We start from the raw sequence: 16258 nt of genomic DNA, 5'->3' as shown, positions 1-16258 counted from the left end.
ATTCACAGCACTGTGTACTCCAGCACTTGTTCATTCAATTTTTCTGCCAAACTGAGCTGCTCAGAAGTGGGGCTCTCCCAGCCATGTATTGAGGCAGGAATGTTATTGGGATTAGGGAACAGGATCCTTCTATCTCTGAGCACAGCTGCACACACACATAGCACTGCTCGGGTCTGCCATCCACCTCCAGGCGTGGGGACACACCTTGGAGGGCTCACTGCCACCCAGGCAGGGCTGAAAGGACAATCCTCATGGACAAGGTGACATGAGAAAGATGGACTTGCTAGCCAACCAACATGGAAAGAGTTTTCATGAATGGGGCATGTTCCTTTTTAATTATACATGCCTTTCATCTTGCACATTCTACGTGGTTTGCTGAGATTGTGCTTTTGGGAGTTTTTGCCCAAGCTTTTCTTTTCAAAACAAAGGCTTTCTGCTTTTCTTTTGCCAATAAAGGGGTAGCATTAGTTCAGTGCTATTGAAGAGCTGGGCAGAAACAAACAACATGCAGCAGCGATGCAGGAGGAAGAGGAGGAAGAAAACTATTTCTTAAAAGCAAAAAAATTGTTTGGAGGGGACACTTTCCAAGCAGGAAAGCAGTAGCCTCAAAGCAAATTTTAAAATATATTGTGAGGACAATCTTCTGTGAAAAAATAATAATCTGACTACCCATTTTTAAGCAAGAAACACACAGTAAAACTGCTTTCATATATGAGTAACACTTACATAGTCCTACAGCAACGAACAAGACCGAAGCTGCCAAGTAAAAAGAAAAATCAGGAAATTCCAGAATTCATGTCCTTTTGGACAGTTTGTATGGACACATGACGAGACAGTCTTTTAAGCAACTGGCACACAGGACAATCCTTAGTGGATGGATGATTCTCACTTAGTCAAAACCTATTCTGAGTTTTGTTTTCTCCTTAGCAATCCCATCCCTCATTTCTGACTTACTGCCCAAGCCCTGCTCTGAAAACAGAGGTTCTGTGTTTGCTATGGGCACTTCCAGATTGCTCATCACTGCTGCCTTGACTTTTTCAAGCACAGTCAGAGCATTTATGTTTACAACAGCATTATTGGGGGGGGGCTGACTCAGATCCAGTTTAGACACAAGAGAAATCCACACCAAAACCTAACTGCTAAGTTTATGTGCCCATCTGAGGATGCTTGGCTTTTTAGGGTAAAACAGCATCAGACTGTCATACCTTTCAAAGTATAGAGGTCAGCATCTGAATGGCTTTAACCATCAGATTGATCTGTCAGATTCAGCTGCCTTCCTTAAAACTTCTGTTCATTAACTGTCTGCAGCAGATTTTTTCTCATATAGTTTGTCTTTGCCATTGTCTTGTTGTGCAATTCCAGAGGGGATGGAGAAGACAGTCACGTCTCAGGGTGAGACAGCAGGTAGCCTGTGAATGCCATCAGCAGATTGGCTTTGCCTGCATGTTTTTCCCTTTAAAACAGCAAAATCCAGGCAAGGTGAAGCCAATCCCTGCTGATTTGTCCTGCACGCTGCAGGAAGGAGCTATCAACTTCTACCAGCACTCCACAGCCAGTCCTTACATTCCCATCCTGGAAGCCCTCTCTGGCACCTCTCTTATATTATCTGGGTTGTGGAACTATAGAGTTAATTCTGAAAAGAACACCTGAAAGTCCTGTAAGCACCCTGAGGTACATGCTCACTCTTAGTGTAATTCTGCACATGAACCTCTCCCCAGGCATTATCCTACTGATGTCCTGAAGGCATCATTATATTCCTGAAACCAAAGCAGCTGCATGTGGGAGGAAAATATAGACATAAAGTTCATCAGAACTCCCTATGTCTGTAAAAGGTAAATAATTGCAGGAGTAAATCACTGCAAGATAAGTCCTTAATTATTTAGAGCAAAACAGCAGTAGCAGCATTACAGATGTGAAGCAGTATTTTGTTAACCACTCAGCTTGGGAATACTTACACAGTAAGATATGGTTCTGCACAAGAAGAGGAGGAAAAATGTAGATTGTTTTTTTTCAAATAAATCATTTTCAATTCAGGAAGTAACATGAAAAAGCAAGAATAAACACCAAAGGGAAAAAAAAGTAATTATGTTTAAGTTACTAGTAAGTATCGGCTATTTCAGATAGCTCAGAGATGCTTCTGCTAATTTCTGTTTGCATCTACATTTCCTTATTTTTTTACCTTTCCTGTTGTACTGTATGAAAACTTCACTAAGCACAGGAAGAGCTGACTAAAAAGCAGCAGTGAGAAGATGTCACTGTCACTGACTAAGTGGTGACACCAGCAAAGTGCTCTCAAATCCACAAATCGAACTAACTGAGAGAAAAAAAAAAAAAGAGATAAAACAGAATTCTTCAATTCCTTTATTGCATATTTTGTCTTCCATAGTAGTTTAAACCTTCTCTGGAAGGAAAAAAGATTAAGGGGTTTTGCTTGGCTATTTTATGTTTTTTTAATTATAGAACTCTCTTATTTAAGGAGGAAAAGAATATACATACATACATATAAAAACAGGGAATTGGTGTTGTATTAATGAAATTATGCACCAGATTCTCAGCTGGTGCAAAACAGAAACACTTCCCTTACTTAGGGGATGTAATTCCAATCTCCATCAGCTGAGGATCTGATCTAAAGAGCTTTCCTCTTACAAAAATATATTCAGACTCACCTCAAGTTAGACACTAAGTGTACCAGATTGAAACTGGCTTGAAGTCTCATATTTCAAAGCCATTTTCAACCTCTTCTTTCTATATTTTATCCTATATCCTCTTTTCTGGTCAGAAAGAGCAGAAGATGTAAACATTGACAGAATCATAGAATCATTTGGGTTGGAAAAGTCCTTTGCTACAGTTGCTGGATCTGCTCTACCTTCCAGGCCTACTTAGAGACTTTGATGTGTATTTTATGAAAGCACAGAATGCTTTACAGCACACTGACATGAAACTGTTTAAAGTCCCTTGGGGACATCTACCCATCTTCTCCATGATACAGGTGTGCACAAAGCAACCTACTTGGTTATATGGCAGGGACAAACACCTTAACTTACATGCCCACGGGCAGAGTGGCATTTCCCCTTTGTGCAGGGGGATACTAGGTTTTAGGGCAATAATCCAGGTTTTAACTCTTCACCTGTGAATGCTAAGAATTTTAAGAAGTGCCTTGGAGAGTATTGTGGGAGCGCTTGTCTGCTCCTGCTGGCCCTCTGCTGAAAGCTGCTGTACCTGAGTGCTTAGAGGGGTGACACTTTCTCCACTGTGAAAACAAAGCCTAAAATTACAAACTGAGCAGAGCTGAGCACTGCTAAGTCAGTTAGGGAAGGAGCTCCAGGGAAACTCGTGCTAAGCAGCTTAGGTGCCTTCTGAAAATCCCACACCTTTACATTTCATCCTCACGCAAAACACAGAACCATCAGCCACGTGCTCTTCCCACAGGAAGAGCAATCTCTGTCAAAGGCAGTATCTAGGTAACAAAATCTATATTCATATTGTTAGAAGGTCTTCAACAGCAATGTTTCTGTTTGGTAATATGGGATATTTTTTTGTCACAACTCCCTTTTTGCTTTAAATGTGAACATTTTTATGGTGTTCTGTTTTCTTTTTAAATTTCCAGTTGAAACCACATTATTGTCAGATGTGTGAAAACTGCAGCTCACAGTTCCACAGACATTTTCCCTACTGACTTTCAGATCAAATCCAGCTCAAGTAATTCTCTCCCAGCCTAGTCCCAACTCTTGTACTCCCTTGGAAGTTCAAGCTTTCTGTTAGCATCTTCCATCAATACAGCGTCCTTCATACTCCCAAATGTACTGGAAGAAGCTTACTAGCTTACCCTTTCCTATTCTTGGAAATGCCAAAGCAACTCTGAATCCTAAGACCAACTCGATGCTCCTAAAACAGAAACACCTACTGAAGTGAGGTTGACTCCATAGAAGAAATACATATAAAGAGTCAGGGACTCATGCAGGATTTCTGCCTGCAGTTGCACTTCCACCAGTGTGTTTCAGTAGTCACACATTCGCTAGCACCTCAAAGAAGTTTATCTGTAATGCTGCCACTTGCAAACAGTCCAATTATCTCTGCTCATTCAACAATTAAACACGCAGCCTCTTACAAATGGCCCGAACACACAAGCTGAACATTCAGGAGACACAAACACAGCAAGTTAGGATCTTACTCAGGAGTCCTACACAGATGAGTGGGTGGGCAGAATGCAGCCCCCTGGTGCAGGGACAGGGACTAAAATCACAGCTGATCCCGACTGCTGGGGTCCCAACACGACTGCCAGCACACAGCTATGAGACAGGTATTTCTCAACAGCTTATCAAGAAACTATACCAAGTGGACTTGACAGAGACATGATCCTATCACTTAACAAAAAAACCCAATCTCTCTTGACCACCTTCAGCTCTAGGGTGAGCGTCATGCCTGCCATGAGCTAGGACTTTACAGCAAGATCTAACTGAATCAAAAATACAATTTAGTGGGCTTTGAAAGATGAACAAGTTTGAACTCAACCAGCATATGGCATTTATTAGATGAAGAAATGGGTATGAACTGCAAAGCTGGCTTCCAAGAGCCCACAGTTATTCTTTGTGATCTTTGGAATTTCACAGCCACTTTGGGGCCCAGAGCTTCAAAACAATCTGCCAGGGAAGGCTGGATACACCCAGGGAGACACTGAGAGGGAAATGCGATAGCATCAGCAGAGGAGCTCAGTTACACAAAAGGAGAGGTGTGGCTGAACCACAACTTTTCTGATTCACATCAAGGCTTTCCCAAAGCTGAGAGCTGCACTCTCTGAAGAGGACGGTACAGACCCAGAGCTACACTTTATTTTCGCTACCTGCTGCACTGGGACGGTAGTGATAAAGGAAGGAAGAAGTGTGAGGAGAAGCCAAGGTGGGCTCACCAGAGTGTGTCCTGAGGTGTCCTGTGAGGGCGTCCCTCCGCCGGCAGGCGTAGCTACAGAAGGGACATTTGAACGGTTTCTCCCCAGAGTGCAACTTGATGTGCCTCAGCAGGTTCCCCTTCTGGGTAAAAGAAGCTCCACATTGGTTACAGTGGAAGGGGCGTTCACCTGGAAGGGAAGGGGAAGGGAGAGAGCTGTCAACACACATCGGAGGATGCACAGAGGCCACTTTCCCACTCTGTACCAGTGCCATTGCACATGGGTACAGTCCCCACCACCACCATCACACGGCACTTCTAAAGTCAGAGGCCGTTGCTTTTGCACAATGGGCAAAGCCTCCAATAGTGATTTGAGGCTCTTTCCTTGAGGTGATCAATGGTTCCTGGTTTTCTTGAAAGTTCTTCACCTCAGAGCTTCTATCCTTCATAAAAGATGAGCTCTGCTGAAAATTTAGATCCATAGTTGTGGTTTTGCAGTATTTACTTCTATGGTTTTGCACTTATTTTTAGTATAGGTCCAATGCATACGAGTATTCAGAACTGATCATAACAATTGGACCTTAGCAAAGGTGTTAAGGCCTTTGGTTCAATCCAAACCTTTTGCTTGTTAATGCTATACTTTAACTGAGAGCCTTTTTAAAGGCTGCTTTGCATTGCTAGAGTGACATGGAGGGCATGGATGTGAGAGAGGATCAGGGTTGCAAGCTCTGGGCAGTACTGAAAGTTGAGAAAAATCTTACACCATTAAACTGTGAAACAAGCAAATTTGCACTCTACAGAAAACAAATTAAAAAGACTGATTTGATGAAAAACTAACAGAAACCCTAGACCTTACCCTGTTGCTTCATCCCATGTGTTCACACACACTCATACACACATCCAAAGCTTATTTTTATGTTAAGCCTTCATGTTTGCCTTAGACAGTGGGGATTGGGTGTATTAAAAAAAAAAATCTTTTTTTTTTAAATTATTTTTTAGAGGAAAACCCTTGATGAACTCACACAGGATTTCTGGAACATTATCAAAGCCATACTCTACACCAACATTTGCTGAGGACACTCAGACTGTTCCAGCAGTCTTGTGCAGGCAGTCAGCTCTAATCACCTGCTTATGTCCTGCTGAGCAAATCAATTGAACACAAGCATATACTTATGCTAGCCACTTGTCCAAGTGCTTTACTGCAGCTGGACTTTAGATCACACAATTCCAGAACGGTTTGGGTTGGAAGGGACCTTAAAGCCCATCCAACCCCACCCCCTGCCATGTCCAGGGACATCTTCCACTAGTCCAGATTGCTCCAAATCCCATCCAACCTGGCCTTGAACACTTTGAGGGACGAGACAGCCACAGCTTCTCTGGGCAACCTGTGCCAGGGCCTCACCTCCCTCACAGGGAAGAATTTCTTCTACAAGTACGTGATTGAAATCTACCCTCTTCCAATTTAAAGCATTACCCAATGTTCACACCAAGTAGGGCCTCAGCTCAACAAGGTCTTGATCATTAGATTTCAGATGTGAGCGACCTCATCCACATTTTTCAGTGCATCACCTATTATAGAATCTTGGCCAAACCCTGCTGGAACCTTCTGAGTTTGAGTTCAGTGGCGTGAAGCACAGATCTTGTGAAAAAACAAAAACATTCTGTGATCTTTCACATCTCTTCAAAGCCTTTACAATTGCTTTAAAACAATTCCTCCCTCGCTGGACAAATTGAATGCTACATTTGTATCAAAGTAGTTCATGTGTCTGTCTAGGGTGAAGTCCAAAACACACGTGGAGACTCAAATGGAAGGAGAGGGAGGGAGGGAGCTCTTACAGATGCCCACAAGTAATTCTTGTGTCAGTGGTTCCAGTCTCTGCCAGGACCACGATGCTGCCAGGAGGGAAGCACAAGGTGGACCATGTGGATGCCATACTCGGTGACTTTATTTTACATCTGGGAGATGGAAATCATATCTGAGGCTGCCACAGAGGTACTAGAGGAGATACTAAGGTTCCTACGATCTCACCAAAAACATTATGGAGTAATAATAATGAAAAAATCACAGCATAAAGCTCTTCTTCCAATACACTGAACACGAGCTCATTAGAATTGGTAAAGAGTTTGTGGTTTCCCTTTCAAACTCCCACACTAAACTTAAATGATCTGATTAGCCATTATCTTCTTTTATATCATTTCAAAATGTCCATAACAGAGATCTGTAAAAGAGACTGCAGTAGAAAAATACACTTTTTTTTTTTTTTCTGTTTTGCTTTTGCTGTCTGAGAAAACAGGCAAAACCCTTTCCTTTGACACGTTTCTGAGTATTCTGGAATGATAGCTTCAGTTTCAGGATGACAACATGAAAGAAGGTAGCACGTTTCTTACCAAGTCTAAAGTCTTTCCTTTTACTCCTGCTGTATTTAAAATTATGCAGTTACTGCGTTTTACCCACTACATCACCCACTTATCTCTGACATTTTGGAGGCCACATATGAGCAGGTATTACTCCTCCAAAAACTGGCTGCTCTAGAGATGCTGAAAGCTTTCAGTCAGGAATTCAAATAGTCACTGCACCACAGTTTGATGGCAAAGACGACATGAAAACACTCACCACAAAATCACCCGTAGTCTGCTCCTCTCTTGCAACAGACAGAATCTGCTCCAATAGCACTCTTTACCTTAAATAACCTTTGTATCTATTTAAAGCCAGCCTGAATTCATTTCTCCTACTGGCTTCATTCCGGGTAAATAGCTGCTTTGATGTGTTTGTTACACTTTTGTCCAATCACTCGATTCCAGCTCCTTGTTTAAGCCGCAGGCTTGAGGGATGCAATTTTGGTCACACCTTCGTGCTATTGATTAGCAGCTTTTACATTTAGCACAGCTAATCTGAGAGGCCATTATCCAATAGAAGGGTGCACAAACAGAAGCAAGGACTGCATAGCAAGAAGATTCTGTTGGTTTTCCAAGAACTGTGCTGTCTGATGCCCACTCCAGATACTAGCAAACAAGCCTTTTTTATCACTTCAATGCCTTGAGAAGACTGTGCTCCAATTATTTCTCCCGCTGCCTTTTCCTGGTAGTTTTGTAAACTGTTCTCCAGAATTATTACTTCCCAGTAACAAAATAACAACCTTGACATCCTTATTCACTTCCCTCACTTTTCTGTGAAAACACAAGAGGTTTTATCCATAAGCTGAAATCAATCACACTTCAAACTAAACATCCACTCACAAAAAGTCTTTAAACACAGTTTTTCTGTACATGATGGTCACTGATTGTGTTTAAAGTGTTTTTGGGAGTGATGCAACACAGACATACCAGAACTATGGACCTATTAAAGGTAGCACACACGACTCCAAGAGAGTAATGACAATTATAAGCATGGTGTGCTTCCCCACCGCTTACAGCTAGGTATTTCCTGCTTGACTCTAGGTACTTATACAGATTTAATAAAGCAAGAACTCTGCTGAAAGGCAACTAACCAAGTTTTGTGCTTTTCAGCACTGGAAACTATGTGACTGAAACCTAACTATAAAATATCTCTAGTCTACTTTAAGTATTAAATCTCTTCTCTGTTACTGAGCTAAACCAGGACAGAAAACCTTCCAACTCAGTGACTTTCAGATCAGCAAGAGGGGGAGGGAGAGCCAACCAAACAAAAAAGATGTTTCTTTTCAACTGCACATTTTGAGTCTAAAGCCAGACAGAACCAGGAATGCCTAAAAAACCCTTGCTTTCCAGCAGAGGGGATTTAATTATCTAAGTTACTTCAGGAATGGACAAGGCAAGGTAAGCCAGAGCTGCTAAGTATTATCTTTCCTAAAGGCTTTTTAACAGGGGTTTGTGCCAGAGAATAATTAAATTAATAAATAAATGCATCCATAGAGTTTTATCATTTTACAGTTAAATAAAATATTAATCAGAAGGTATGATTTCAATGTTTACCTCTGAATTACAATAAAATACTGCTGAAACCTCACAGCTCATTGTTTAACATGCATCCATTAATGCTGTTTCCTCCAGGAAAAAGAATCATGAATAATAGTGATGAAAAATTACTGCTCTTGAGTTCCATGAATATCTGAAGTACACAGGTTAACTTGCTCTCATGTAAACAAATCCTTAATAAATGGTGAAGTGGACCCCCGAAGGACAGGACAGGCAAGACATGGGCCTTTCTTTCACAGTGGCTTTGATACATGACAGCTGGATGGAGACTTCACTGCACAAGCCACGAGTGCTGGCTGGCTGATACAACCTGAAACCAGGCAAATGAGCCAATGAACTTCCGACTAATAGATTTCACAGATGTCAAATATCGTTTCAAAAAGCAAACCAGCTCCTTTTTCTGCTTAATTGGAAGTTTCCCTGCACAGCAGCCCTCCTTTCCCACCTCAGCACGGAAGTGCTGTGCAGAAGTTTCAGTATGAGTTAACCTTCTTTGAATCTCAGATCAGTGCAAAACAGTGATATTTTCGCTGCAAAGATGAGATATTTTCTGTATTTAAACAGAAATTTGGCTGAGGATGTGGAGCCCACAGATTTGGCAGCCAAGGAGACAGATTTTCTTAGCCCTTGGCTGGTAACATTCGTCCCTTTGAAATCAAAGGGGGAGTGACTCACAAATTAATGCACTGGTTCTCAATAACGCAGTCAGGGTATTCCTACAGCAGCAGTCCTGCTACATAAAACCCAGGTCCAGAGGGACTTCAACATCTCTCCTGGTTAAATGTGTATCTGGGAACTCAACCTTTTTTGTGTGGCAGACACTTTTGATATGCAAAGTATAGCTTAAGTACTTCTCAAATGGGATTTTTTCTTTCCAGCCTCTTAACACAAAATTGCTGCACCCATGCTGCCATCAGAAAGTATTTGCTCTTACTAATAATACCGATTTTCACCCTTCCACAATAGGCTTTTTGTTAATATTCACTTTGTTAAAATGAAACATTTCTCCCAATTCATCAGATGCTGCAGGTGCTGTGATTCTGCTCTGCCCCAGGAACACAAGGGAATTATCAGCAGTACTCCCAACACAGTGACAGCTCCAACCTGCATTTACCCAAGCGAGACACAGAGCAGCAGACCTTGCTCCATTTCTCTGTTTGTTATTCTCGGGACCATAACTCGTCTGCATGCCTCTTTACTGTTCCATCTGATTCACTCAACAGCCTGCACATCACATGAAATCAGTGATTTCAGTAGGGATTTTTGTTGGAAAAAACCTCCTTCCAGACAGGGAAATTTATTATAAAACAGTAGTGACAAATCTCTCATGAAAAATTCCTGGGAAATCCTGGGTGATTTCCAATTGTTCTCTGTACAAATTTATGACTGCATTCTTAAGACAGAAAAATCTTTTAAGTGAACTTGGAAAACTATCAGAAGAGTTTGGTTATTGAGTACTGCAAGTAAAACATATCCTTCTGTCCAGAGCAACTTCAAAAATCTCAGCTCCCTTTCCTTATGCTTAAGCAGGAAAAGAGATGACTTTTCAGGAAGTTAGACTTCAGAACCTAAGTAGAAAAGTGGACTTTAAGAAATTTAGCCCTAAAATTTTTGTTACAGCGCCAAATCTATTAATGTTGCAAGAGACAATGCGGAAGCTGCACTAGGTTACAAATTAGAAATTAAACTAAAATTCCCCTTTCTGTCAGCAAAATGAGAGAGGCAGTTCAGTGGAGTTCATCAAAACGTGTTTATATGACTATTTATTTAAATTTGCTCCTGGTTAGCTGCTTAGGCATACAAGTCTTTTATATGAAACAAAACAACTGGGTTTTTCGTCATTTATTACTTCTGTCCTAAAAACTTGAACTCTGTATGGGAAAAAAGTCAAATTGCATTCAGAGTTCCAGGGTTGCATATGTTCAGTTGTAACACTATGGGTGCTAAAGCAGAAGCTGAACATCTCCCTCATGGGCACACAACTCATTTCACTGACTCATGGTATTGAAGTGCTTGTGGGGTCCAAGCAAAGATCTGAGACCATCCTGCAGTTAACACCCCAAAAAAAGGCTAAAAGTAACATACCAGCAGCCCAAAGTAAGAGTGGGGCAAGGCTGGCATCCCCACTGCCTCTGCCCAGGCTGTGCTTTGCCACTGTGCTGCTGCTGCTTCCATACAGAGAAAGCATTTAATACTTAATAATATAAAACTGCATTTTATAAAACAATGAGGATGAGAAGTTGTGCAAGCCCAATCCCCAGAGGTGTCCAAGGCCAGTTTGGATGGGGCTTGGAGCAACTTGGGCTCAAGGAAGGTATCCCTGGCCATGGCAGAGGGTGGAACAGGATGACTTTTAAGGTCCCTTCTCACCCTAACCATTCCATGATTCTATGATGCCAGCCTTCCCTTAGAAATAAAAAGCATTACAAAACCTAGCAGCAAACTAGATAAGGCATTGGGTGCTACAGTAGAGAAAAAAAATATAAAAGAAAGGTCACAATTCACAGCAAAAGGGAGAAAAACACACAGACATCACAGAGCACAGAAGTACCAGCATGGCTACACCAGAATACAGTTCCTGCTTTACCAGAAACAAGAAGCAAGGGAATTTTAATTCAGGCCCACAGCAGAAAGCATAAAGAGGTGAGAAGTCACTGATGTTCCTTCTCATGATCTCAGAAAACCGGGATTATTTGCCTCTTCTCCTTCCCCTCTTCCCTCTACATCTCTAAGCACAAATCCCTGGAGTATCCAATGACAATATTCTGAGACCAAGTCATCTCCTGTAGTAACAAAAAACTGATCCTGCAACTTGAGGAATGTTCTGTGGAGTGTGAAATTTGGACCAAAAGAACACAGTATGGGATAAGAGGAAAATAAATCCAGCCCATGCTATTTTTCTGACACAAGGATGTGGCACATGAGGGAGGGGGTTACCCTGCTCACTAATGCAGGGATTGCATCATGCTTAATTCCCACACCACGCATTTTATTTATTTTCTATCAGCAATGACAAATAAATAGAAAGCCCTTCTCCTGGTGCCCAGCAGATTACAAAAACACTTCACCTCAATTAGCAGTTTTTCAGAGAAACAGTGTTTGGCACAATCAGCAGTGCCACAGGCCCTGTGGTGGAAGGGCTGCAGACCAGAGCATCACTTGGACCATGATCTGAGGGATGAATGGGCAATCCCCAGCTTGATCTATCACAGGAAGGGGTGATTGCACACCAGGATCAGAGCTCACCTACTCTGGCCTCATCCACGACAGATTATTTTCCCCATCCCTGTATCCATTTGACTGAACTACCATAATGTAGCCGGGAAGACAACTGCTCTTCAGGAACACAGGAATAATAGCTGGATAAATGCCCCTCTCTGTGCACAGCACAGCCAGAGCCCACAGCACAGCTTCTTGCCAAGCCTTGATCCCCAGTGCAAGGAAAGCTGCACTCATCCCAGCACACACACAAATTACAGCCTCTGCTATGGACCACAGCATTTTGGGCGATTTACATAAAATGCTGACAGGTTTTCGGGGAAGGGAAAAGCACTTCAGTCTTTGCCAATGCAAACAACTGGCCAGATCATGCTTTGGTTGTGTGCAGTTAAAGAGGAGAGCAAAGCAGGATTCAGCTCCCAAAACATACTTAAATTGGCTTTGAGAGGTAGGGATGTACATGCCAGTTGGATTAGCTATAAAGAATGTCATCTGTTTCCACTCACTAGGGACAACCTCCCTTCTCTCCACCATTCTCCCTTGGGCTGCAAAACCAGACTACCCACAGGTCAGGGCTCATTCCAGAGCTGGGGCCAGCCCATCACGCCCCGCTGCTGAGGAAGTGGCGATATATTTTAAAATACTGCACTTTACAAGATAGATACCAGTATGTTAAAAATACGCCTTAAAATCCAGGATGTGGAAATCCAAGCAAACTTCTCCTTCTGTTGTGGACAGCCAAGTAGCAGCATGTATTAAAAAACAAACAAACAAAGTGGAGGGGAAAAAAAAAATCCTCTTCAAAATTTGCCAACTGGTTTACCGAGAACAGAGCACCGAGCTGCACATTAAAAGAAATGCCATTTCTATATGCTTGAAATCATCTGTATAGAACAGCACATCCCAGCTCCTCTGCTCTGATGGGAAAACTCAGAGCTCTCTGAGGAAGCAGCAGTAGCCCCAAGGAAAAAGCTACCAGTTATGCAATTGCTGCCCATGCACCCGCAGACGGCCGTCTCACCCGCACGCAGAGGAGATTTTTTCCTTTCCCTTTGAATTTACACATCTTCTTCAACATGAAAAAGGCAGCTTGCCTGTATTTAAAAGATGCACCAGCTATTCGGTATCTCAGAAATGCAGACCACTTAATTAAGTACCTAAATCTAAATTTAGCACAGCTAGTTTAGCTGCTCGAGTTCAAATACATGGATTCTGATGCACCTACAATACATATGCTCAGATACATGCAAGCACCAGTGAAAACTTTTTGGGAGGTTTAAAGCTGGAGACTTAGTGTGCTACATTCTTGTTTCTTTTTCCCTCTTCTAGTAACAGCACATCAAATTGTTAATCAAGGCTTTGCTTCTCCAGCTAACGCTTTTCTCCTCTCGTAATTCCTGTCTGAAATCATGAGTGCATCATAAACGATTCTGCCATAATTTGCATTACACACTTAGGTCAAGTTTTTATCAATACAACTCATATACAGGAGATTAACTATGTAATATATATTTATTATTCCTCTGTACAGAAATTCTATTGATTTCTTGCCCATCAAGAGCACACTACTGGACTGCAAACTACCAGGTTTACAAAGGGATTACACAGTCTTTCTTACTCTACTCTAAAACTCCACCTTTCTTTTTATATCCTCACAGATGTCAGCCAGTGTGAGTCTCTCACTCCATTAAATAATAGCAAAGGTGAAAAGCAAAATATCTAAAAAATACAAAGAACAAACACCTGCTGAGGCTCCACCACAAAAACCTGTGCTTAACCTTAATAAGATTTAAATGTGTATCCAAAGTTAAGCGTATCTTGAAGCCCTTCAGGTGACTTACATGTGTTTAAATCTCATAAAAGTTAAGCACAAGCTTAAGTGCTTTTTTGAATCAAAGGTACACCACTGCAAGACCAGAGAACATCATCTTCTGACACCACCTGTACTTCTATTGGAGGTGACTATTGCTCCCACCCGAGGAGTGGGCAGCACGGGGGAGTGAGTACCAGCTTCCTGGGCACACCATTTTACCATAAGTCCCTTGAAATACCCCAGTTTAAGCTCAAGACCTCAATTTTCAAACCACAAAGATCTGCCCAATCAGCATATTGCAGAGGTTCCCTTTGCCTCTTAAATTCTCAAACCCACAAGCCTGATAAGCTGTTTGGGACTCCAAATGGTAATAAAAATACAAGTGCATGGAGAGACCAAGCACTGAAAGCTGCCTCCAGAATGGTACTGAGATGGTGTGGGGGAGCCAGGTGGGTGGTTCAGCTGAGTGTGCTCACACAGTGAGCAGCAAGCCCACCCTGGCATCAGGATTACTGGGAAATGAATGTCCCCTCAAGGGTTTGCTCATCCCAGGCCCAGCCACTTCCAAAAGAAGTGTGAGATCCCCAGGAAGCTGCTGGTCTTGTCCACCTGTGAGCACCTCCAATGGAAGAACATCTAAGACTCCTCTTAAAAGCTCAAAAGCTTTGCACTGCACACACACGAACAGAATGACCCAGCTGCTCCCAGGCCAGAGAATGACTCCCACCGTCTTGCTCCAGTCAAGAACAATAAGAAAAGCAATTTCCAGACTTTAGTGCTGTTTTTAAGAACAAAAGGCTGGAAATCAAAGTAAAGGAAGCACCATGTTTGCCAGCAAGAGAGCATCACCAGAATTTGGAAAGCAGGAAGAGAAACAAAAGCAGTGCAGGCCATTTTCCCCCTCCCCAGCTTCCTGCTACCCCAGGAATGAAAAGGGAAGAGAGAAGAATTGTCAGGTAACATCAACATCGCCACAGATTTGCTTTCAGCTGCTTACCAGTGTGGCTCCTTTTATGTACCATTAGCACATTGGGCCCAATGCAAACCATGCCACAGACGTCACATTTCAGTTTACCATTGGGAAGCCGGATTCCTCCCTCGCTTGATAGCTCCTGGATCTTTCTGTTATCCACCATCTCGTTACTCCCAATGAAGGGATCTTCCAGGTTGCTTCCTCCATCATGAGCTCTGATAATATCTTCATGAATCAGGGGCTTCCTGTCAAATTCCTCATCACTTTGCATTTCTAGCTTTACTGAATTTGCTGAAATGAAAAAAAAAAAAAATTAAGTTCAACGCATGTATTTCCCAACTTCCCAACTACTTATATCATGATAAACTTTTTACTGTTATCAATATTAAATCACAGCCTTGAAGCTCAAATCATCATGAGAGTCTCACGGTGGTGATGGCATCACAAGTTACAAGAAAGCACATTTCTTTAAGTTTTTGTTTTGTTTTGGTCTTTTTCCAATTGCTGATTTCTATCTAAGTTTAAGAACTCAGGTACAGTGTGACAGAGACAGCTGACAAAAGTTGTAGAGATGCAGCAGGATTAACTGACCTCCTGCTTCTCCACTTGAACCACGAGAGTTGTCTTCTTCTTAAGGAGCCAAAGCCAAAGCCAGAGCTGTTCCTTCCAGGCAACCCTAACCCTGCCCAGTGCCCCAAGAGGTAAGGCTCCCAAAGGCACAGCACAAGGAAACAAAGTGGGATTGTTCCAAATGCAAAGATCTAGTGAAGCCAGGCTTGTGGGCTGTGCCAGTAATCTCCAAATCACCCTGCCTGCACGGACAGGTTCCCTGATGGAGGGGAGACCAGTCTCTGGATGAGCCTCCAGTGCTTTTTTGCTCCCACCTTCTGATTCACATCCATGGGACACAGCCAAGGCAAACAGGGCTGCAGCAAGACCTACACTGCTGGATTATTTATATTTGCAAGCAAAATACGTGCAGTTGAAGGCACCTTTCACATCTGCCTGGTGAGACTGGCGGGCTCACTGCTGATTTTTGTGATCCTCAGGTGACAAGATAAACCTCCTCTAACCATTGAGAGCTTGTGGGATGAGCAAGCCTTTAAAGAAAACAAATGGGCCAGGCTTTTTCACACAGGGGTGTCAGTGCAGGGGTGTTGTGATCACCAAATGCCCCCATTTCAATGCCCCAAGAGTTGGCTGAACCTGCTGAAAGGCCCATGCCAGAGTCAGAGCCTCCATCCACAGTGTCAGCCAGAAGGCAAGCCCACGTGTCTGCTTCCCTAAGCCTTGATCCTGCTGAGGGGTTTAACAAGGAGGTGATTCAGCCTTCATATCTAAGCAGTCTTTGACCTCTGTACTAAGGCCATTGGCACGAGTGCTGGTGACAGCAGCAGACCTGGAGCACAGATCTG

General features: G+C 42.6%; 1 protein-coding gene across 4 annotated transcripts in view; it reads right to left on the bottom strand.

The window, feature by feature from the left end:
* Window positions 1-16258, bottom strand: part of IKZF2 (IKAROS family zinc finger 2) — a 117764-nt gene that overhangs the window by 40769 nt on the left and 60737 nt on the right. For 2 of the 4 annotated variants that reach the window (XM_088167655.1, XM_014881978.2), the window contains 2 exons: window positions 14868-15134; window positions 4907-5074 (listed from right to left, as the gene is read on the bottom strand). In XM_088167655.1, coding sequence (XP_088023781.1) covers window positions 4907-5074; window positions 14868-15134 — 435 coding nt within the window. The remainder of the gene's footprint in view (window positions 1-4906; window positions 5075-14867; window positions 15135-16258) is intronic. The other 2 variants (XM_014881985.2, XM_088167656.1) reach the window with 2 other exon arrangements.

Source organism: Sturnus vulgaris, chromosome 7 (genome assembly GCF_052056855.1).
Source record: "Sturnus vulgaris isolate bStuVul1 chromosome 7, bStuVul1.hap1, whole genome shotgun sequence".
In the NCBI taxonomy this organism is placed as follows: Eukaryota; Metazoa; Chordata; class Aves; order Passeriformes; family Sturnidae; genus Sturnus; species Sturnus vulgaris.
Note: the sequence above shows the minus strand (reverse complement) of the source record. Positions and strands in the feature narration are given on the sequence as shown.